This window comes from Papilio machaon, chromosome 25, assembly GCF_912999745.1.
Source record: "Papilio machaon chromosome 25, ilPapMach1.1, whole genome shotgun sequence".
In the NCBI taxonomy this organism is placed as follows: domain Eukaryota; kingdom Metazoa; phylum Arthropoda; class Insecta; order Lepidoptera; family Papilionidae; genus Papilio; species Papilio machaon.
In genome coordinates, this window is record NC_060010.1 from 1,857,323 (window position 1) to 1,882,264 (window position 24,942).

The 24,942-nt window shown below is 31.8% G+C and overlaps 3 protein-coding genes across 7 annotated transcripts in view; 1 reads left to right on the forward strand and 2 right to left on the reverse strand.

Moving 5' to 3' along the window:
* Positions 1-11,493, reverse strand: part of LOC106721096 (myosin heavy chain, skeletal muscle) — a 43,708-nt gene extending 32,215 nt beyond the window's left edge. For both annotated transcript variants that reach the window (XM_045684301.1, XM_045684302.1), the window contains exon 1: positions 11,297-11,493. In XM_045684301.1, the coding sequence (XP_045540257.1) occupies positions 11,297-11,419 (123 nt within the window). In that variant the 5' untranslated portion in view covers positions 11,420-11,493. The remainder of the gene's footprint in view (positions 1-11,296) is intronic.
* Positions 11,494-13,839: 2,346 nt separating this feature from the next.
* Positions 13,840-15,832, forward strand: LOC106721093 (probable 28S ribosomal protein S16, mitochondrial). Its single transcript, XM_014515966.2, has 3 exons — positions 13,840-14,031; positions 14,439-14,598; positions 15,654-15,832. The coding sequence occupies exons 1-3, from the start codon at positions 13,915-13,917 to the stop codon at positions 15,779-15,781; spliced, it is 405 nt and encodes a 134-aa protein (XP_014371452.1). The 5' UTR covers positions 13,840-13,914; the 3' UTR covers positions 15,782-15,832.
* Positions 15,833-16,770: 938 nt separating this feature from the next.
* Positions 16,771-24,663, reverse strand: LOC106721085 (receptor expression-enhancing protein 5). Of its 4 annotated transcripts, XR_001357487.2 has the most exons (6): positions 24,414-24,663; positions 24,108-24,340; positions 21,731-21,854; positions 20,488-20,618; positions 19,224-19,272; positions 16,904-16,922 (listed from the first exon to the last, which is right to left on the reverse strand). XR_001357487.2 is itself a non-coding variant. In XM_014515958.2 (5 exons), the coding sequence occupies exons 1-4, from the start codon at positions 24,541-24,543 to the stop codon at positions 19,259-19,261; spliced, it is 501 nt and encodes a 166-aa protein (XP_014371444.2). In that variant the 5' UTR covers positions 24,544-24,663; the 3' UTR covers positions 16,771-16,922; positions 19,224-19,258. The 4 variants fall into 4 exon arrangements, 3 of the variants coding, with proteins under 3 accessions (XP_014371444.2, XP_014371442.2, XP_014371443.2); XM_014515958.2 differs by lacking the exon at positions 20,488-20,618 and having other exon boundaries at positions 16,771-16,922; XM_014515956.2 differs by lacking the exon at positions 19,224-19,272 and having other exon boundaries at positions 16,771-16,922.
* Positions 24,664-24,942: the final 279 nt, after the last annotated feature.

Sequence of the window (24,942 nt, forward strand, 5' to 3'; positions counted from 1 at the left end):
AGAAAGACGCATAGATCGACCAAGTTATTTGGCCCGGTGATAAAGCCGGCAGTTATGTCAGAAAAGAATTGTGCGAAGAAAAAACAGTCCGATATAACTACTGTCTGTCTGTTTTAACTTTGTTTTAACTATAGTCAAACAAGCATAAACTAGCTCACAGTGTTGCTACTATCGCGGTTAGTTCTGTCACAAAATACATAAAAAAGACAGCTACAGTACAAGAAGGATATAACAATATGAGACTTTTTTGACATTGACATAGTAAGCTGTTATAATTTAAGTTGATTTACGCCCACCGGGTTAGATCATTTTGTTGGTCTCTATATCCAAATCGGTTAAGTTTTTCAGGCTAGAAATAGCTGTTGAACGACAATAATTAGACTAAACTAGAAAGCAACTTTGGAAATGACTTAAGAACGTTATACTGACCATTATTACGTATTAAGAATTAACAGACCGCATCATGTGATCATTCAATCACAAAGGAAGACGATAAAAATCGTTACTGTCTACAGTTAACTCGTTATGTTTTGCTACGTATAAGTTACAGTAAGTCTTTATTGCGCGATAAAATTACAACTTTTATTGCGTTATATCTTGAAATAAAGAATACTGAGTTGTTAAACGATTACGGGATCATCATCATAAGCGAAGTCGAGGGTTGATTAGGGCATAGTCAACCACGCTGGCCAAGTGCGGGTTGGTTGACTTCACACATATCACTGAATTTCTTCTCAGATACGTACAGCATCACGATGTAAGTTAAGTGTAAGTTCATCGTATGAAAGTCGGATAAATGTACATATGTAAATCGAAAATCGAAAAACACATTTCTTCAAGGCGGGATTCGAATCCAGGACCTGCAGATCGCAAGTCCTCTTAGCCACCGACGCTCTATTACAAGATATCACTTAAAATTATACAGATAAAGATACTATATTGAAAATATGAAACCAGAAATGTTGACGTCACACCATAACTTTGACTTATAGTTTGCCTTATTTTATTAAATACATTTGAAATAAAAATAGCAATACAGTTAAAGCACGAGTATTAGCATAAATCCGTATGAATGTCGTTTCTGCGGATATACAAATATACACGGGAAGATGGAAGTATACACGCGGAGATATTATACATATAGAGCTACGCGGAGGGAAATTTGAACCGTCAGCTGAATACAAATCCGCAATAACCGTGAAGAGATCCGTAACATTTGCATTCTGAGTCGGTTTTGAAACGGGAACGAACGTCATCGTGTTATTTGCCTCTTTCGGGTAGCGTTGGGGGATTTTTCGCTTAAGTGTTATGTCTTTTGGTAGTTTGTAAGCTTCATGACAAAAATAATTTTCTTTTCTGGGAGTTTTTTGATGTTTTTATTTATAGATTTATGAGGAAAGAGATGCGTATAAGTTATATACTAGTAACTCTAACTAATCTTCAGTGTGGTAAATGTCAGGAGGATATAAAGAAACGAAATTTGTTTTGTAAGCGCTGTTTCCTGTTACTATGAGCAAAGTGTAACAATTATTTTAAAAGAGATTTTAAAAAAGATCAGACGTAACAATTTGTACGCTTAAATTTAATTCAAATTCAAAAATGTATATATAAAAAATCTTTGATCACAATGTTATCTTGGTTCGTCTTGGCTAACGAAATTTCCAACGTTTCCTGTACTTAACAAAAACTAGGTTAGTCTAGGAGCGCACAGTGTGCACTGTGCAAATCTCACTGAGCTGTGAAAAAATTTCCACTTCCTTGCCACTCCTTAATATAGGTTAAGAGATCACTGTCCTCAGGATTTGATGCGATGTAGCAGTTTTTAATAGGTTACGTACCAACCAGGTATGCTTAGTATAATTTAAATCTTTATTCTTTAGTAATAAAGTCTATTATTTATTGTTTTCTTGTTTTAAAATGTGGGTCGATGATTAAGAATATTTAATACATTTCTTTTATATGACAAAATATTTTATCAAGACATACTTATTTACACTTAATTTTAAAGACAGCGAAGTCGTTCAAATAAATTCTTTATAGAGAGGAGGTTCGGTATATTTCTCTAAAAAAATGTTAGTCATAATCGTTAGTAGAGCGAATGTAAGGCGTACAAATACCACCTCATAAACGTGTCAAACTAGACTTGTTACCTGGTGTTAACAAATTGTGGATGGAAGTTTTATTAAATTACAACATTCTTTCTTATTTCTTTAAAAGACATAAAAGTGGAAATCTATTCGAATGAAAAGTTAAATCAAGAAAATCTCGATAAATCTGTTAACAATCGACGTTAATGAAGTGTAGTTAAGGGTTGGTTCTTCAAATAACAAAGCAGACCTAGACATTGAAGTCGACAATCAATTAACACAAGCACCGCTAACTGCCAACTGGCTAATGTATGACTTGTGTTACAAGACACAAGCGGAAGCGTTTTATAATTTAATTATTTGAACGTTTATTTTTTTTAAGAACATGTAGTTTTTCTTTTTAATCTACGCACACGTGCTCGAATTACAAATCTTAGTATCTGGCTATTGCGCCTTCCACGGCCTCTATCAATGCAACACATATTCGCAACACATTCAAGTCAAGTTTTCATATTTTTGAGTAGTAACTCTTTTAAATTATAAGTTTCCTCATCATCCCACTTATCCCACTCATGTGGGGTCGGCGTACAAAGTTTTAGAAACCTTAAAGTTTTGGATTAATTTTTTACAGCCGGCTGCTTGTCGCTAACTCTACTTGGATTAAATTAGTGAATAAGATGTTTTTGTTAATTTGAATTTTAAATTAAATTAAGAAATAAAGAATCATGAACCCTAAAGTCCCTGATCGCCATGTTAGGGGAACGAGAGGGCGGCATAGCGCCGCCCAAAAAAAAAAACTCTACTTGGAAAAATAAATTGAAATTAAAAACAATAAAAACCAAATAATTAAATTATAAGTTTCCTGGACAATATTAATCCTAATTCAGTTATTCAGCGTCATATCTCATAATAGCATTTTAATGAAATAAAAACGCTCTCCACTTATCACTTGGTCGTACAAAGTCTATCTTCATTTGCATTTTTAACTAGTGAAGTACAACCTAGCACTGTTGCCTCAAGTGGCGATACTGAAACCATTTTAAGCTTTTTCTACCATTGCATTAACGACCTGTGTAATAATATCGCACTGTGTATATTAGAATTATTAAATTGATGTCTGTCTGTATGTCTGCAAGGCCGCATTAGTTCCGGGTAATCTCCGGAACGGCTGGACCGATTTCGATGGGATTTGGACGGGAAAGTACCTGATGCTTACCGGCATATTTTATAGGCAACTTTTTTTATTAAACTCTGCGCTGACGAAGTTGTATTTATTATATTTGTAATTTCTAAACGTACGATAATCATTACATGATTCTTTTTAAAACCATCGCCTTGTATCATTAAACATCGTTCATTTTAATTTTGAAATAGAAAATTAATTTAATATAAACTATATTTTTCATATCTGAGAGGATCGAATCCTTTATAATTACGTAATTCAGTCGATGAGGCTTCAGTTAATGAAAGCGGATCCCGGATTTTTATTTGCTCCACTATTCCCTCTCGACTTGCAGTTTGCAATTAACAAAAGGTCAATGAACTACAAATATTAAAATATTAATTTAATTATGATACTACCACCATATATCTTACTAATATTATAAATGCAAATGTTTGAATATTTGTAAGGAAGTATATCCAGAACGGTTATATGAATCTCGCTGAAATTTAGCATAGACGTAGAACATAACCTGGAAGAATACATAGGCAACTAATTAAGTTTTTTATTAAACATTGTGCGGAGGAAGTCGCGGGTGACAGCTAGTCTATTACTATAATGGAGGATTGGAACGAAGTTAATTCAGATATGACTGCTGATAAATGGAAGTATTACATACATTGTTCAGTGCCGGTTTTAGGGCTACCAGCGCTCTGGGCGTGATTTTTACCATATCTTTTGGGGGAGAATGGCTTACAGGGTTACTTGTGACGCCCTTTCTGTCCAGCGCTCTGGGCGGTCGACCAACTGCGGTCTACCTTAACTCCGGTACTGATTGTGCCGACACTACGTAAGGAAAAAAGCAAGCAGATGACCGATATCTTCAACTATTTGTGCTATTTTTAATTATAGTAAAGTAAAAAAACAGCTATAACAACATGGAAGCTTTAAACTGTTTCTACTACTTTTAGAAAAATCAGGAAAAGGAAGAATTATTACGTACTGTTAGTTTATTATTAATTACTTCTTGGTAGATAAAGCAAAGAACAAAAGAATATTTATGGCTTTAAAATACTTCAACATTGTATAGCACTACAAAGAAATATGCATTTGTTATGAACTTATTTAATTAAGTTTAAAGAACTCGGTTAAAAAGGCTACAAATGGAAAAAGAAAATCTAGTGGCTTGAGGGTAGAAAAAATGGGAAAGGAAAAATATTGCTGTGAGTGAGGAAAAGTGGAAAAACCGTTCTTTTCGCTTGTGAAAACTCGATTGTAACTATTACGTTCTATTTCTGAATATCCATTGTTATAGTTTTGTATAAAATTGTATTCACATTGAATAGCTTTTTCAAATCTTAAGAATGAAGAAACAACATTTTTTTATACTTTTAGTCTTGAAGTTACAGGAACTTTATTTTTTACATTAAGTATCACTTAAATTTTATGAATATGAACGTCGCGTCATGTGCTCATACACGTCCCCTCTTTTGGGGCACGCGCCTACCCATTAGGGGTGACTAGGCCACAGTCAACCAACCACGTTGGCCCAATGCGGATTTCATTATAAGTTTTTAATGTATCTTTTGCAATAGCAAAAATATAAAAAGAAAATATTGCTATTATATTCACTTTAAAAATTATTTCATCACCAAAATTTTAATGAAAGAATTCTCTTAATAATGATTGAATTGTGTAATTAAAACAGAAATATTTTCGATGGATTTTGAATTCATTTTTGTATCGTGATCTCATTTTATTTGTTAGATTATTATTATACCATTGAGCTGATTGATTCTATGGAAAACACCCAATTTGATTACAATGTCAATAAAAAGTCTTATTAATTATAACATATACATACGATATAATGTTAGTTCAGTATATCTCGTTTAGCACTTAACAACCACGATGAAAACCATCCGGGTTCTTTCTTCAAACAAAGATATAGGATTACAAGTTATCCATCAAAAATGGCCGAAAAAGACCTCGACTTGTGTGTAAACTTTCATAATAGCTTTGATATTATGAAGATAATTTTGTCAATGCATAAAACAACGTAAATTTGAATGACTTTTTTGAAATCTTTATAAAAATATCGATAAAAGACTCAAATTTTTAGGCACATCACTAATAAGATAATCGTGGGAGCGAGAGGTCCGATAAATATCGGCCATGACACTCAATTTATAAGCTACAAAAAATTGTCAAGCGTATATCGTATAATTATCACATTAACGCGATAATAAACATTATTACAACGTAATAAATAACATAACCCCATGACACTCACGCCCTAATGTCCTTGCTTTATAATTAAACATCATAACGTACAAAATAAACTAAATCATAACCTATTTGTAATGTCTGTATTCAAGCGATAAACTCAAAAACTGTTAAACAGATTTTTATACAGTTTTTACGAATTATAGACCACATTCCATATGATTATTATTATGTATAACTGACGCCCATAACCTAGAGGGACAAAGACCCTTTTAGCGCGATCCTGACATGTTAATATGAAAACTACATGTTAATCAACTAAAAGAAGTTAATAACTACATGCAATAAATAAAAAAAGATGGAGTAAAACTGTCACTTTCGTGACTCAATCTAGGAAAGTACAATAAAATTAAGTTAACAAAGAAAAGAGGTTTTATCTAAGCTTTCCTTTTATAACACCTCATTAGCTATTCAAAACATTTAGCAATAGTCCAGTCAACAGGTGCTACGACCGCGCTTCCGAACGTACCGCGGCTGGCTTCGCGCCAATACTGACAGCCGTCATGGCGCCAAACTAAGAATTTGGTTCGGAAATTAATTTAAATTAGCATTATTTCTTTTATCGAAACAATTAACAGTTTGAGCCCATTGTATTTTTGTTTTTTTTTTACTAAAATAGGAAAAATTAACTAACAATAAGTCGTTTAATTTGCAAACATGGCGTCCAATATACAAATTAGTAGAAATAATTGACGATCGATCGTTAGAATCGAAGCGATAAGATTTCAAAAGACATTCAAATAATTATTAAAAAAAAATGTTTCCCATCGTATCATTTCATCATTTAAAATTAAAAATCCTCAACTCAATGGATCTGGGCTTTGCTTTTAATTGAAGTTTTATATTTCGGTAACTCTTTTATTTCAAATTAAAAAGCATTTGTTACTTTTGTTGTACTTAGCAAAGGTAAATCGATCGATCGTTAAAAAAAATACAAATCAGTTTAAAGAAAAATGTAACGACGAATGTGAATTTAAAATAAGCCTGGATTCAATCCGTAATGTATTCAAAGAGATTTGGATCAACGTTATTTTAAAGCCCAACCTTCCCCAACCAAAGTTCACGTGGTTTTTTTATGTTTCTCTGATTTATTTTGCAGTTAGCGTGCGTTTCCACTACATAAATACTTGTTAAAATATAACTCTAAAAAACTGAGATAGATGTTTTTGTACACTTGTTTACGGTTGGTGGAAACTGGTAGTACGAGATATTTTCTGAATTACCTATAGCAAGTTCCTTTGGGAATAGTCTTCACTCTCAATGTAATATGTAATACGTTGATATTTTACAAAAAAAAACCAATTAAAGGTAGAAGTAGTGAACTAAAGGATCGATATTTCTCGTAAATTATTCAAAGTTTAACAATGCCTGCAACTCTTTTCCCATCTTTAATGAGGTACTTCCGACCTCATAGCTACCCCTGGCGTTGCGTTTGTAGAAATAATGAGGTAATAGTTCCAATGAAATATATCTCTAATAGAATGGTTTTGTTTCTGAACATGATTGTGTGATTTGATAGTTGTTAAATATAAAAAACTAGCTTTTACTAAAAAATAGAAAAAGGGCTAAAAATTATCCTATGTCCTTTTCCTGATTTTAAGCTACCTGCCCACCAATTTTCAGTCAAATCGATTCAGCCGTTCTAGAGTTATAAATAGTCTAACTAACACGACTTTCTTTTATATATATAGATGATCAAAGCAATGTTTCGTGAGGTAGAGTCGAGTTTAAAATCCCACGGCATTACTTTCTTAATGTTACTCGTTTTATAAAATTTGACATTTTTCGGGTGGACAAAGAGAAACGTACCGTATCCTATAAAAAAACAAAAATGATAAATTGACAAATGATACTTGATCAAATTTTTCAATTCATTATCTCTTTATGAATGTTGTTTTGTAACATCAAAGTGGTCCTAGTCCGACTCCTAAATTCGACATTAAGGATTGTTCTTCACTGCAATCTTTGATTTAAAATTGTAATAGAAATCATGAACTCGATTATCGATTAAAAACTAACCTAATTCCGAATTGGGTCTCTGAAATCGTAGTCAAAACTGACAGGGTATCCCTTGGGACGCCTCCCCGTCTGCAATGTCTGCTCAGCTATTTATTAAGGATTGCCAAATGAGGCCGCAAATATTAAGGATGATTTAATTCTTTTGAAACGATGCCAAACGCACTTTGGCAACAAGATTTAGAACAAAATTTCCTATTTGTAAGATGGTTGATACGAGACGTAAAACTTAAAGCATATTTTCCTTTGCTTCATTTTTAATCGACTTCCTAAAGGAGGTTATTATGTATGCTTTTTTTTAATCTCTTCTATCTGGCAAATACTGAGTCGTTTGTCACTAACGGAAATCTTTAGTGTAGATCTAGTAATAAAAATCTACATTCACGTTCGAATTAAAAAGTGCTGTATGCAAATCGTCATCAAAGGTTCGTTAAATGGTCACACTCACACACACAATGAGGCATTTTTTAAATAACTATTATGTGTTTCTGAGTACAACAAATAGTACGGGAATTTTTTGGGAATGTAAAGTAACAAAGAAATACGATAAAATTTTCACATCAACTAAAATATATCATATATCAGATAAACGACAATTTTCCTTAAAAGCTCATTCTATCTTCATAAATACGTGATGGGTGTTAGCAAAATGTTATAACCCTTTAGGGCATTTTGTTACCGTGTAATTCTTCTGCAATAAAACTTTTATTGTTGTCTCTGTTTATTCAAAGAGTATGTAAAGGAAGAATATTGTTTTAATACAAGGATCAAGGTAATCGAAGCCTTCTATAGATACGGTCGTTTTTGATTTTTTCCGTCGGTACAATTGGCAAAGAGTAAAAATCTGTGATTACACAAGGACTCTGATTACCCGAGAGATTTTTAAAGTAGAAAAAGAATGTACGACAGAATTTAGATCTTATTCCTATTTGGCTTACCTTCTTAACAGGATTTAGAGTACTTTATTTTTGTTTATAAATTGTGTGAATATTTATTTTAATATCAATATTACATAAGAAATTTTCAGTGGTACAAAGGTTGTAATTCATTTTTTCAATAAAACATTTTTTTGTATTTTTTACTAATTAACGTGTTTTGTCTCTATGAAATTTCAATGGCCCCTACGTAAACTATCGTATGTTGGGAATACAAATATGTATTAGCAAAACAAAACATTAAACACACAGAAATACATAAAACTCAAAATTGTGGATTACGATAGTCTACGGATGAGCCATTCTTTTCTTGTTTAAATCTTGACATTTTGAATAGACCACAATCTTATGAAATATTTTATGTACCTATAGTAAATCGGTTCTATATAAATCGCATTTTTGAAAATAAACTTTACGTTACTGAAGAAAATGTTTTGAGTACAAAAAAATCAAATGACGTAACAATCAATTTCCTATTTAATTTCCTGAAGAAATCCGACGAATTTTGTATCAATTGGATTATAGGAGGGTGTCTCATTTCAAGGATATTATATTAACAGTAAGGGATGAATAACAATACTGTATTGACAATGTGTGCCGAAAGAAATGGGGAATATTGATTAAAATTAACCCGGATAACAATTACTAAATATGGCTTTACCATGCGTCTTTGTACGTGCGGAAGTTGAAAAAAAATAATAGATCAAATGTCACGCGGGTGTAGTGCAGTTTCTCAACTAAAAAAATAAAAATAAATTAGATAACCAAAGCAATTAAATGAAGAGAGAAAATTTTATGGACGCGTTTTAAAGATGGAGTACGCCTACCCTCCAAACGTTTTCCTCCACATTTAAAAGTCGTTGAATATTTTATATAGTAAATTGTGAAGTACTCTATGTTTCACAATGAATTTCAACCTGTTATTTAATTAAAGGATACTAAGGACCTACTGTAAAATAACACTGAATTATAAATTCTATATCCTTGTATGCAAATACTACATTTAGAGAAAATGTATTCAACAACCTATGTGTATTAATTATACTCGTAAATCCAGTTTTAATTACGTAAGTATTTAAAAAAATCGATCACATATGTGTTAACGTTGCATTTTCATCATTTCATGTGAAATTGCTATCTAGATTTTGTAACTATGATAAATGCATAGAGTTCATATTTAGTCTTTTTAATTTGTAGTCATACGTTTCTCATAATTTAACAATCTTCTGTTTAAATCTAAAAGTTTATTACATTCCAGTCAGTGAATCTTGTACTTCTTTTTCTTAGTCAGTCATCATAGATTTTTACGTTCAATGCCGTACTTTTTTAATTTCTAAAATCTTCATAACTTTATCAGTTACTTGTTCAATGTGACTACTATATACTATAATAGCTGTTTTATATTATAACTTATAGCTGTAGCCCGCGACTCCGTCAGCGTTCTACTTCTTTGCCAAATTTCATCAAGATCCTTCGAGACGTTCCGGACATACCTTCAAATTAATCATCATATTTCTTACTATCCTATTATTGTAGTAAGATTAAGTTGTTTCATTATACTCTACGGTTAAATTGTAAGAGTAATTTTCTTCTCAAACAATAGTATTCGGTTACACATTAACTTTATCGAGCGTATGAAATGTCTATTCGACAAATAATTCGTCCCCATTTCCTTTTGTGCTCATTTGACGGTTACGTAAGTTTGTATTGTGAACATTGTTAAAGAGGAAGGGACAATAATTAGTAAGTTGGATTACTTTGAATTAATATAGAAAAGAAAAGATAAAATATTGTTTAAAATATAGTGATTTTAAAGCTAAAAATACTGCATATGATAATGCATACTAAATATCTGCCGCATCCATTCTATGGTTATTTAAGCCCTTAGTGATTTCTCGTACTAAATCTTCACTAAAGGTTGCTCATAGAGACCGTTAAATGTGTCTGAGTATGGCAGTACGTTGTTCTTGATTAAGAATTAATTCTTTGTTTTTTGAACCGTCTCTTCTATGGACATTTACCGAGGAGCTCGAAGCCTACCCTAAGTTGGGGATGTTAGGTTTATACAGTCGCTTGAGTTTAAATATATAGTTTTTGTCAGGATATCATTCGGATGTTCCAGATTTCTAAAATATTACTAGAAACATCTTCTTTATACCTATAATAGATCATATAGGTTAAGGATAACAGGATCATTTTGATCTTGTAATTTGTTCACACTCAACTGGCTTACGTAATTTAACTGTCTCATTTGATTAGGATAGATACCGATGATGTCATTTTACTCTTTGTAGTGAAGCGTTAAATTCGAAACATCAATAATCTTTGTCATAAACTTTATTACCAATTTGTCTGAAACAACTGAAATTCAATATCTACTTGGTTTGCATAAAAAGTCAAGAAAATGGTTTGTATGTAACTAGTATATTATTTGTTAAATTGTGAACAGAAAGAGAGAGATGTTCATGAATGCAGCTCCATTGATCTATGAGAAGTTTGAATAGATTTCAAGCATGCGTAGGACGACTAGTAACTGCAAATGTACGGACAATTGTTGAATAAGGTTACGTGTGGTGGATAGTAACTTGTTCACGTAGTTTTAGGTATAAAAATTTTAATTAAGAAAAAAGAAAATACATCGGATGGCCTTAATAATTATCATATATCAAAATGAAATGAAAAGAATTAGGAAATGCAATAGAAATGCTACTTTTATAAAATAGGGTAGAAGTGAAATTTGTAGATGGTGATAAGAAGGTTGAAAGGAATGAGGTAGTAGGCAGAAGTATAGTCTTAATAAAATGACATACTTGATTTTCTTGGTTGAGCAGCTTGAGTTGGTCGTTGATGAGGCTGTATTTAGCGCTCTCCTCCTTGCGCAGCGCCCGCTCCTTCTTCAGCTCGGGGCTCCAGAAGGTCTTTATGCTGTGCATGCTGGAGCCGAGCTTCTGGTTGGTCAGTTCCAGCTCCTTCTTGAGGTTACCGAGTTCCCGCTGCAGGTCCGAATTCTGTGATTGGAGCTCGCCGAGGAAAAGCGGCGGCGGTTCGCGGCGGTAGTAGTCGTCCTCGGGCGGGGGCGGGGGCGCATAGGAGCGGTCATAGTCCCGCTCGAGGGACTGATACCGGAGCGGGCGCGGGCGGGCGCGGTGGTGCGCGCCCGCGGACGCCGAGCGGCCGCGCTCGTCGGGTGCCGGCGAGGGCTCGTCATCGCGCGCGAGGTACGGGCTCCGGCGGGAGGGGCTGCGGTCCACCTGCGGCAGGCGACTCCGCGTGCCGGACCACTCCTGCCGGCGCCAGTCCTCCCGGCACGGCGGCCGCTCGTCCTCCCCGGCGTACTCGCGGAGATACAGCTTGACGTGTTGCCCCCGCGTCAGTGGGAGCGCATTGTGCACTGCGTGACGGCCGCGCGGACACTGGCGGGCGGCGACGGGTGGCGCGCGGATCGATCGCAGCCACTCGCGCATGCGCCAGGAGCGCCTCCAGCCGCTGAAGCGACCGCGCGGATACGGTTGCGGTTAATTGAATAAATCCGAAATAGGGTGTAGGGCACTGACATTTTTTTACTGCTCTCGTAATCATTGTAACGGAGTAGTAAGTCGACCGCTTGTTATCTAATGTCTCTGACTCAAATCTAGGGAACGTTTAAGGACCTAAATTTCGTCAACATACGTACCTACCTACTTAACCTTTTTTCTTGGCTTGTATGTAATTAAATTTACTGTAAAAATATTTTTAATAAAACTACATTATCGAGTTTAGTCGCTTTGCCTCTGAAGAATATGATCTTTATTATTTTCCTAAGAATGTGATCTCATCACCCAACGTGACCTCATGTTTTATATATGAATATTTGTCCCTTGTATACATTGTTTTTGTTGAATTTGGTGAATTAAAACCTAAAATTTTTTCAAAAGAAATATATTATAATGGCCTTAAAAGCAATCACCGTTCTTTCTTTGTCGATAAAAAAAGTAAATCTCAGAGTGAATTTTCTTTTTAATTGAATCTATAGGATATCGACACAGTTTCCTATTTCTACTGAAATTCAGCGGTGTAGCGCTTTAAATCTAAGAATGTCACTACAAGACGCTTTTTATCCCGTGACCTACTTACATAGTGTGTACTCTTCACTCGTATGTGGTTCATGTGTTTGCATCTCTATCTCTAGTAAGGTCGAAGTTATGTCGGTCATAGCGGGTTGCAATCGGGAAGAGGCTAGGGATGTTCTATACTTTGTTATCGATGTGCATGTTGAAAAAGGATGTAAAAGAAACGCAAGAGATGTGCCTGGTTCTTGGCAAATGAATATCGGTGGCCTGTTCCTACCTCTCTGGGATACAGATAAGTAAATTAGATATCCTATTGTGTTTGTGCTATGTACCAAACTAGCCTTTTCATACGAAAATAAACAGAAATATAAATAAAGACAGTAACCGTACAGTATGCCTTCCTTCAGACATGGTTTTGTCACAGATAGCTTATATTTTAATTAAGAGCATCTTAAATAAAAAAAATCGTTTAGGTACAGGTTAGCTAAGACGCAAAGCTCAGAAATTGCTTTGACTATTTCAACTTAGTTTAAAAAAACTGATATTTTTTAAAAGTTAGTCTTACACCTTTCTTATTTCTAACACCATTTTACACTTCACTATTCCAATGTTATTTTATATTAGTTCCTACTACAGTGAACTAATTTCCTCGATTTTTTTCTCTCAGATATATTTTCCGTTTTGAAAATCTAATCCATTAGTTTATATAGTGCCATATCGCAGCACAAAAAGTAATCGTCAAATGGAATATTAATTGCCAATACCAACTTCAATAATCATAGATGCTTTAATTAATTCATTAAATGACTTGACAATTAGTAACAAAATCTTTAGGGATATGTAAATGTAAATTTAATTTACCTGATTATGACACAATACACAAAATCTTGTGGTTCGTATTTTATGACAATTTATTATTCTAGTATACATCCAAATTATAATTTATGTATCAACGACACGCCAGGGCGTTGTATGTGCCAAAAAATATAGTAAGTAAAAGAGTATAGTCTAGGTCTAGGTAATGGTAGTTACGCATTCCAGGGATTTCCCCGTAAAAGTTTCATTTTCTGCAGTTTTGTCAAACGGCTTTTCGTTGTAAGTGCGTCAAACAAAAATGTTGGTTAGTCTTTTGACTTCCAGACTAATAGTAAAATTTGCATTCAATTCTATGAAAAAACTTCAATTTCATTAAAATTATTTTGTAGTTGAAGTAAAAAAAACTACACAAAATTAGAACAAAGTTTAATTTTATAATTTATGTTTAATGCATGTTTCCGAACGTTCATAATTTTAGGTTATGTTAGCTGTCAAATACTTGTCAACCTATTAAACCAAATAATATTATTTAACATTTTGTTAAAACGTAAATAAAATTAACAATGCCTCTTCCTCCAGCGAGTGGAACCGGTAAATATTTTGCAAGAGCTGCAAAATCCATTCGATTAATACGTCAAGGTTGTACTAATAGACCATTTTTTCATATATCTGTTACCCACGTAAGTTTAAACAGTTTTATTTTTTAATCAAATGTCTATATCTTTCAATTAACTCATAATATATAAGGGTACTTACCGAATTATATGGATTTAGGCTATATCGCATGCTTTTTAATGTTTACATACTTGTTATTGAATTTTGTCTAAAGGTAATTTTGTAATCTCAGTACTTGTAAGCATATATAACAAAATTAGATAATTGTAAAGATATGTAAAACCACTTACATGTGATCTTTGTTAATTTAAAAAGTAGAACATAAAAGGAATTTAATTTCGTATATCTATTGTATGTAGCCTTTGAATGAGAAGAAATAATCGTAATGAGTCTGTTAAATTTGTAGAACCTTAGCTATATTCAGGATCACTACAAACTTACAAAGATTTTTTTTTATATTTGTTTGTTTCAGCGTAGAAGGCTAAACAGCCAACCAGTGATAGAACAACTTGGTTCATATGACCCAATGCCTAACTTTAATAATGAAAAGCTGGTTGCCCTTAACCTGGAGAGAATGAAGTTCTGGCTGGGCCAGGGAGCTCATGTTACAACCCCTGTAGCTGAATTACTTGGTAAGAATTTTTGAACATTAATTCATGCAACATCCACAATGTTGTGTGTTAATTTTTTATTTGTGATTACAATAACTGAGAACCGGTGCAAAAGCTTACTTAGGTTAAACTATTGAGCTGCGACTCAAGAACTAAATTGGCAGATTGACTCAACACGTTGTACTATAACTAGCTGATAAGCCACAAGCTGGCCTGCAAGTAGCTCAGACCGATCATAACTCCATGGAGGTAGAAATTGAGTTAATCTGTAAGCCGATTTAATGATCTGATTTACACATTTGAAGTGTGATCTGATCAGAAGGTCATCAATTTTAGTTGAGTTACCCATAACTTATTATACTACAGTACAGTACTATACACAGTAAAAATTAATTATAACTTTAATGTCATTGAAATTACATATAGTTGGTTCATTTATGTTGATTCGTTTGACAATTTGCACAACTCAATAGGTATAAATTGAATAAAGTTGGTTATGAACCTTTGCAATTGATGGTTGTTCTCATGGAATTTAAAATTGATAATTACATGATCATTGTGTCTGAATTGTATTTTGAAAACTAAATAAATAAAACTTTAACTAAAAATCAAGGCGAAAAAAGTAATAAGGTATTTTAAGTTTTTTTTCCAGTTAATTTATTGATACACAGGCAATCAATTTTAATAAATCTAAATTATAGTATTTATTTGTTTTATTAATTTTATTACTAGAATTCTTTAGTTTATTATGCGGATACGATCCAACACTACAACTCCTGTCTATTAAGTGCGATATTAAACTACATACAAAATTAATTTTTTACTTCATATGCGTCAGTTATCAAACAAATCATCATAAATCAGATAAACTATAATTGTGATCATTTTTATTGTTGGTTTTTGATTCATATTATTATTGAATATATTAATTTTTATCAATTGTAAGCATCTTTTCCAACATAGAAACTGAAGATGAGCATCTATTATCAAGGATTAAAAAATGTAACATTAACACTGCCGCAAATGGAGAATCCACATTTTATAAACCATTGTACAAATTGTATTAATTTTCTTAGGTCTTTCTGGTTTCTTCCCGATCCATCCCCGCTCCTACATGACCGCTTGGAGAAATAGAAGAACAGAAAAAGAGAATTTAGAGAAACAGAAAGAAGCAGAAGCCGCAGAAGCGGCTAAAGCTGAATAATTTTATTTATAAGTTATCAAATATTTGTATAATTAAAAGCTTAGTTTTAGAAACAATACAAAGATGGAGTTTTATTTTAATTTCAAATACAAAGTATTCCGCTGTTTTTTCATAGACCAATGCAAGTGATGAAAATAGGTTTTATTATATCCATGTTTTAAAAGTGGGAATAACTGGGATACTGGGATACTTTACAATAAAACAAGTTGGTACACAATGAATTCCTCTTTATTCCGTGAAAAAGAAAATGACAAATTTGAGTGAATACAAAATGCTGGCAGCTAATTTTGCCAAAGGCACACTAAAGTTTACAATTAAAGCATAGACAATACGTCACATGATTTTCGTCACACACGTCCAGATTTTATAATCTATGTTACCTCTATCATTTGACAGATATCAATGTCTATTATCCAAACATTAAATGCATTACTTAAATTTCTAAGTGTAGCAACACTCAAAGCTCTATTTTGGCGGGAAATAAAATTGCCCTTCAATCGTAATAAAAATACACAACAATGTCTTTTCAATGTAACAAAAAAATCAAACCAACAGAGAAATATAAACATCCCTTGAGCAAAACTATTTGAGAAAGGAAAAACAGTGCTTTAAGAAATTCAAAGAAATTGTACTAAAACAAAAATAATAGTTGTGGAATTATAACCTAACCACGATATCCACTTAATTAATCTAAACACAATTTTAAGATCTTATTTAAACATAATAGAAGAAAAATAGTAAAAAAAATGTATACTACATAAGGCAAAATACAATACACATATGTTTTACGTATAACCTCATCCCAATAAGTTTTGAAGTCGCCATGTCAAAATTTATCATAATACTATTTTTTTTTATCTCATAAAAGTTTGTAAAAATACATAGAATTTGAAAAATCAAACTGAAAAAGAATACTTTATTTCATTTAAGCATTTACTAGTGTAAAATACTTGAAAAAAAATGGAATATAAATCTACACTAAAGTTGGTTTCAAATATCCAAAGTTTACAAAGCAGTCAAATACAGTGACACAAAAGCTCATACAAAAGGATAATGTAAAGATTTGTACTTTTGCTTGCAGATGTTATAAAAAAAAGGTTTTATTTGTTCTTCCCAACGACTTCAGATACAAAGCGATTTGCTGAAAAATAAATAAATAATTATTAAACATTTTTAGTAAAATTAGATTTTTTCTAAAACACCTTATTCCCGAGACATGCACAATTAAAATTAAGCTAAAGCAAGACAATATCAGACTTCGTTATTTTTTTAGAACTAACCAAACAAACTATATTTTATTTAACAGCTACAGTTTTAGCCGAAACAGTAAGCAACGTTATTAAAAAAAAACTATAATAGCTATTGCATAAAACATAGTTTTATTTTAGTACATTTAAAACTACTAAATTTAGTTATTTTAGTGAAGCATATAAATACGAGAAATGTTAATTTTTTACACGTATGAATACTGTATCATTAAATCTACAAGGCTTACAAGACGTTGAACTTATATCTGGCAGGAAATAACCTTTCTTTTTAATTTTATTTAAAGGTAAATCCGCATTACAGTTAATGATAAAGTTTACGTAGATTACGGAAGGTATGAACATTGATTTGTTTATTTTTAAATGACTACAATAATTATAGTCTTTGTTTTATTTAGTTTCATTAAAAAAAAAAACAAATAAGTTTTGATCATAGTATATCCTCAGTTGGTGCAATCTTACTAATATAAATGCGATTGTTTAGATGGATGGATGTTTGTTCAAAGGTATCACCGAAACCGCTTAAAGGATCTTGATGAAATTTGACACAGATGTAGAACATAGTCTAGAACAACACATAGGCTACTTATTAAGTTTTTTTTTAATCCCGCGCGAACGGAGTCGAGGGCGACAGCTAGTTTAGATTAAGTAAACAATTTTAATGGTCCATACATATTACATTGTTGTTATGACTACTAATATAATCAATCTAATGAGAGATGATAAAATCATTAAAACAAATTATTTGTATATTTGCATTGTCATTGAATGCCAAAGAAATTTTATACCCAAAAATAAAAAAAAATCATATTTATCTAGTTCAATGAATTTTTTGTTTACATTATGATAATATTTGAACTTTGGTTAATGTTTTTGACTTCGGCATTTCAATGAATGTATATGTTTCAATACGTAAGTAGTTGTACAATTAAGAAAAAATTTTTTTTTGCTAGCATCGTTATTTTGTTCTTCAATTTTTTATATCTTTAGGTAAGCAAACAACGAGCCGACAGGACATTTTTATGTAAATATCAATTCAGGCAATAAAAGGTCAGCCTAAAGATCAGCAATATCAAAATAAACAGTTATAATCTTTGCAATTGTACGAGTCAAATGAAACGTAAACAATACAAGGTCTTGAGAACACGATCAGGGTAGGCAATGATAAAAAAAACGTGAAAATGATAAAAAAAAACATACCAGTGAAGAAAACGTGCATTTGCATTTATCAATTTGGTCTTATTACGAGATTCAAAAGGAAAGGGATGTTTTGTTCACCCCAAAACCCTTTACGCTATTACGTAAAATTATGTTTTGCGCGATAGTTATAAACCGCAAGTTTAGGTCGTGACAAATAATAATTATTCGACAAAAATTTGAAGATGTCGTTTTAAATTAAATTTCATTTAATACTAGCTTTTACCCGCGACTCCATCCACGCGGAATAAAAAAATGCACACAAAATAAAAAAGTTCCTATGTCCGTTTCCTGGTTCTGGGGCTACTTGCCCACCAATTTTCAGTCAAATCGATTCAGCCGTTCTTGAGTTATAAATAGTGTAACTAACACGGCTTTTTTTATATATATAGATTTAAGACAAAAAAATCAAGGCGTGATATATCCTGCCAGATGTAAGGTTATTTTTTTATCTATGATTAGTTAATTTAACACACTAGTTATCTATGCAAAGCGTGACAAATGAGTTAAGATAAACAAGTGACATCATTGGTTGCATAATAATTTCTTTTAGTTATGCAATATTACGATTTTTTTTTTTAAAGTGTTAAGGAGGAAAACGGGCAAAATTCCTATTTGTTAATATTATATAATAAATGAATTCATTTAGATATATGCAGGCATATCAGATCTTTTAACAACTAAACCGTGGAGTTCCACTGTCGTAACCGTAAACACATGCAAAACATACTATTATAATTTTTAAATTCAACGATAGGCATGAACGATATGTTTTACTCATGTGTTGTGGAAACCTACGGTAAGGAAGAATACATAAAAAATATTTTAACTTTCAATAAATTAGTCAATGTTTTTTCATTTTGGTTAATTCTATAGTTAGTTAATTATACTAAAAATATATTAGAAAAGAAATATGAAATCACTTCTTTATCTTGACAATGAGAAAATGTTAAGTTGACCATCCATTGGTGATTACTTACATGTCGGAGGATGTGTGTGTGTGTGTGAAAGTGCTCTAATCTTGTTTACCTAAAAAAGGTTATACCCTTTGTTAAAATATAGGACAAAAACAAACACAAAACATATCCAAAATACTAACAAATCCTAAAAAAAATATATAATTAAAAAAAATATAATAAATAAAATAAATAAATAAATAAAATAATATTTAAATTATGTAATCAGGTTGAGGTTTTTATATGATAAATAACAAAAAATATAATTCTAAAATCACAGGAGCTATCAAATTGTGGTGCAATGTTTTTAATATTTAATCTACCCAAAAATGTTGTTATAGATACTAAATTTTAATACTTTATGAAACATAATTTTTACTCATAAATTACAGATAATATAAAATAAATTAAAAAAAAGAAACATACAAGACAAAAATTACGAAGTCAACCTTTTCATGGATGTGTTCATTTTTTTATTGACATCATGCACCAACTGATGGACATTAGCTACCTGAAATTGTGACTTATCTGTCCATGTGGAAAACAAAATAAAAGGGAATAGTACAAAATATCTTTTTCCGAAAAAAAAAAAAAATTGATAAAAAGAGTATTGTTTGCAAAAAGGAAATTCAAATGCAATTAAAAAATCCGATTAAAAAAATTAGATTTTGAGATTTTTAAGACATAAACAAAACATTCGTTAAAAACATGTAGATATGACTGTCAGGCTAATATTATAAAACTATATTAAATGAAAGGAGAATGTATTGTTTTAAACTGTGAAAAAAAAATAGTAATACATTTTGGGTTATAAATAACAACATGGGGTCATCAATATTATTGTATGGAAAAATCCTTACTGCTCAGTCCTCTATATTATATAACTTGTATATTTGAACCAAATATCAACTGTTACATATTACGCAACCAAAGGCAGACATAACACAAACATAGAAGTATGAAGTAAAGTAAAACATATAATATTGACATAAAAAATGCTATTTAGAGGGAAGTACTTTTATCTGTTTTAATTGTGACAAAGAAATGATTTCTATCCCAAATTATATTTTTATTTAACTAAAATATTTGAATGATAAATTACTAAGTTCGTTTATGTGTGTACATAAATTTAGCAAGCCTATATACAAGGCACGCAAGCAATTAAAACAAGCATAATGGAAGTAAAATTACGTAAAAATACAACTTGAGCATAATAATTGTTTCCCAATATACTTGTATGTGCCCTTTCCCATGCAAAGCATAAGCTAATCTATTGTTAAAATCTTACCATACTCTCCCCAACCATGACTTAAGTAGTCTAAATCTAATCTTTGTGCAACTGCTCAAGTTTTTTGTTGAAAGTTTTTAGAGTTTTATCCATATGTTTGTTGGTGTCCTTTATTATCTCTGCCAAAATGTCTAGAAACAGGAACATCAATCCCTCGAGTATAGAGTATAATATAAATTAAAAAAAAATAATAATGTCATATCCACATTTTTCTAACGTTTTTGAAATATCCTTAACCATATTTTTTATATTTACCATACCATTATAAAAACCGTATGGTGTATACAAAACCCAACAAACAGAGTATACACTATTTTTTTTTTTGGTAAAAAAAACAAGTTTTAATCTTTGATTCCATATTACAAAGAAATCTTTTCACTTTAATACATAAACACTTACTTAATTCTTTCTTACTAGGTCACATTTTTACTTGACAACATGAATCAGCTATTTTCTTATATTGCAACACCTTTATATTTACGCTATGCTTCAATGCACAAGTTTGTTGGGTTTTATATTACCAGTGATAATAGTAATTCTATATCCATTCCAATATACCAATAATTGAAATAAATAAATCAAATAAAAAATGCAAGGCAGTTCCACAGCCTTTTAGGTCATGCAAATTTATAATTTAAGACTTAAAAAGATTGCCAGATGTCAATGAATCCAATGTAATAATAATAATAATTAAAAGATATAGTTTTTTAAGTATATAATAAATCAATTTCACTATGTTCTTCATTGTATAATGATTTCGAATATGACCCTTTAACAATGGTAGATCCCGCAACAACAATATTTGTTGGGCCGAGTTGACCAGTGAAATACCACGAACACACAGAAGACAGGCGTCAAGTGGAAGCAATTCCGCGTTTCGTCTGATGAGTGTGGTCCCGGAGGCCTAATTTTAGTCCTCTTTCCCTTCCCACCCTTTTCCTATTAAGAAAGGATGGGAAGGGAAAGTGGATTTGGCAGACGAGGGGACGCATTGGAAGGGGAAATATTCTCTTTCCGGACGTTCCCATCTCCGTTGATTAAAGGTAGGCAACGCATCTGCATTTGTGATGTCTATGTGCAACAGTCGCCTCGCTATTTCGGCGAATTCAGGAGGCCATATACTCGTTTGCCACGTTTTGATATAAAAAAATAAACCTAACAATATTCAAAGTGAACATTTATAACATTCAATTATTTACATTGGAGTCATCAACTTCACATTAATTATATAAATTTGACATACCAGAGTTGGCGAGGTCGTCAATCTTATGGTGGTGCTTCTGGTAGTAGGGGCGGAGGATACGGTGGTAGATGATCAGAGAGCCGTTGAAGTCAGTGGGCAAGTAGCACCAGATTATGAAGATGCACTGAAACAAAAGTATAACTATCAACCCAACTGACAAAAAGAGATAAAGAGACGTATCTCTTTTTGTTGGATTGGTTCATTGATTTTCATTGTCAAACACCTAAACATTTTATCCTCCCTCACATTTTCTTTGAAAAAACAGACAACAGTTTGTTTCAATTGATTAAGAAACGGCTTAACTCACGTTTCATCGTCCGGTGACGGCACCGACTAGTTTCGGACCCATCGGTTCGCGTCGCGAAGTCCTCGGAATAAACACTCGCCTTGAAGATGGACCCCCGATGGGTTCGAAACTAGTCGGTGCCGTCACCGGACGATCAAACGTGAGTTAAGCTGTTTCTTAATTAATTAATTATGATGTCTCACGAAAGTTTAAACAGTTTGTTTCAATATGTGTTACAGCAGCGAAATTTGACAGATATAATGACCCCATAAAGAAATCAATCTTGTTTGTTCAATAATATTGTTGATTGCATAGTCAACTAAATTAATTAACAAATTACATATAGATAAAAAAATAATTATAATATAATTAAAATGTAATCAACACTAATGTACATCACCTTGTAACATAAACTGTGTGCATTCATGTGTACTGAGTTAAGAGCTCAAGTTATATTGGTTATTAGCTGAGTCATACCATAACAAAGGTAGACTACACAAAGACATACAAAGATGTATTATAAAAAAACTTTCCTACATTTACAGTCATACAAAGTCATATATATTACTTACTCTGAATTATTTATTGCAAATTTAATAAATTTAAATCAAGACTATAGTAGAAACTACTGATTCACAGTTTTGTTGTACATATTTACGATGTACGATGATGTACAATGTTTTACGATTAATGAAGTTTTTACTAAAAGTAGAATTAAATGTAAGCAAATTATAATTTACAACGAAATACTGTAAATGTAATAATTACTGTGATTTTGCACTAAAAAAAATAGGTAGTAGAAACCAAAAATAATGATGACAAAAGCTTCTAAGCTAATTCTGCAGTTTTAATTTAATGAGAAAAAAAAATTACATTTCCGAATCACCTATTATAATATACATGTAAATGTTAATCTTTTGTTAGTTTTTCCTTCATGAGGATGTTAAAGTCATTATTAAAGTGTTTTTAAAAACTATGTTGATGTACATTGATTATACAAAAACAGTATTTTTATTCATTTCTGTATATAAAATATAAAGTTCAACTTTTATAACAAACAAACCGACTGCATAGATAGATAAAGTCAAACTGATAATGAATGTTTTTCTTCATAATGTCTTTGCTTTAGTTATCTAATGTGTACATTAACTCAAATATTGTTACAACCTAACAAAGTCAATAATAATTTTGTCTATGCATCATTTTGATTATAATAAGAAATATACACATAATCTTTGAAGAACATATTTCAGTTCAAACTTGTTAATTAAAAAAATAGAGGAACCTCAATTTTAATACCTGGCAGCCATTACACTAAGTATATTTTGTATAAATTAAAAGGTTTATTTTACTAATATTATAAATGCAAATGTTTAGATGGATGGATGTTTGAAGGTATCTAAATAATGGCTCAATAGATCTTAATGTGATTTGGTACAGATGTAGAACATAGCCTGGAAGAAATAGGCAGACGGAGTTGTGGGCGACAGCTAGTATCTTAATAAAGTTAAGTGTATAGTATAAATAGTATATATGTGTATACATATAATAGAAAATGTAAGACAAAGTATTTTACTAGAAATTCTACAGTGAAACATTTCAGCTATAGATTTGAACAGGATTAAATAATTGTGATATTATAGTTGTGTAGGGTATATGACTAATGTAACATATTGCAAAAAATATAGTATCAGAACTTCAGTTAAAATTGTTATCCAAACAGATAAAATATCTAGTGATAACAAAAGAAGTAAAAGTGTTGTAATAAAAAGGATTTCTTACAAAAGATAATATCTACTTCCAATAAATTCAAAGATATTAAAGTAAAGAATGAGTTATATTTTTTTCCAGAAGAACTTTGCATGTTAAGATAATAACATAAGAATAAGGGAAAGTTTCCATAGCCTAATAGATTTAATTACAAAACCTATAGAATATCGATTTTTTTTAAATAAATGCATAAAGTAAAAACTTTTTCATGCAAATATTGATTTTTTCAACACAATAGAACACTCTTTGCCCTTTCACAAAAAAAAAAAAGGTTTTTTGTAGTTTCTCAAAATGGCGAACATATGGAATTATTGTACTAACCTTTATAAGCCAGTAAAGAGGGAACCAGCCGACGATGAAGTCCGAAAAGTATTCGAGAATCGAAAAGCAGGCGTATACCACCCAATATGTCAGCCACTTAGTGTCGTCGTCCTTCTGAGGCGACTCTAAAGCCCTCATGGACATATACGCAGGATACACGAAGCCAATCGAATTACATATCAACTCAGCTCCGATTCCAAATACTAAATATAAACCGGTGAACGCGACGATTCCTGCCGATACAAAACAAACGTCAAATCTAGCGCTAAAGATATAAATAAACTCCTTTTTTAAAACCAAACTCACCTACGAATATATATACCCTGCTCACGCCGGTTTTTGACTCGGCTATGTCGAAGTATTTGGTCCATGGTTTGCTTCTGTCCTTGAGGTTCTTCTCAATCGCATCTTTGTATTCTTGCAGTCTGATACTCATTTTGATGATTTAGTTTTTTAAGATTACGGAATTTTGGTGGATTTAGCTACTGCCAACAACTCACGACCGCCTCTCTCTCTTCGATTGATTTGACAGGACAGACAGCAGTAAAACGTAATAAGTGACAGTAAAGATGACATTACATTTTAAAAATTGACATGGCTGACGCAGTTGGTTTTTGGAGTTGCCAGGTGTAAACGTGAATTTCCTACAATTTTTTTAAAGGAAAAAATAGCTTTCGAGTGATTTAAAATGAAAAACTAATTACGAAAATAATATCTAATAATAATTATAATACTACTTTAATATGTTCCTGATTAACAAAGTGAAAAGAAGAAGTCAGTACATACATCAGTAGATCTGTAAGAGAAAATAGATATGGCTATGTTTTGTAGCAGT

Bases quoted from the DNA above. Each gene is read 5' to 3' on its own strand.
- LOC106721093 (XM_014515966.2), top strand. From the start codon at position 13,915: ATGCCTCTTCCTCCAGCGAGTGGAACCGGTAAATATTTTGCAAGAGCT. The intron at 14,032-14,438 runs GTAAGTTTAAAC...TGTTTGTTTCAG, and splicing joins TTCATATATCTGTTACCCAC to CGTAGAAGGCTAAACAGCCA. The intron at 14,599-15,653 runs GTAAGAATTTTT...TAATTTTCTTAG, and splicing joins CCCTGTAGCTGAATTACTTG to GTCTTTCTGGTTTCTTCCCG.
- LOC106721085 (XM_014515956.2), bottom strand. From the start codon at position 24,543: ATGAGTATCAGACTGCAAGAATACAAAGATGCGATTGAGAAGAACCTC. The intron at 24,341-24,413 runs GTGAGTTTGGTT...TTGTATCGGCAG, and splicing joins CAGGGTATATATATTCGTAG to GAATCGTCGCGTTCACCGGT. The intron at 20,619-21,730 runs GTATGTCAAATT...TCCTGTTTCTAG, and splicing joins TGACGACCTCGCCAACTCTG to ACATTTTGGCAGAGATAATA.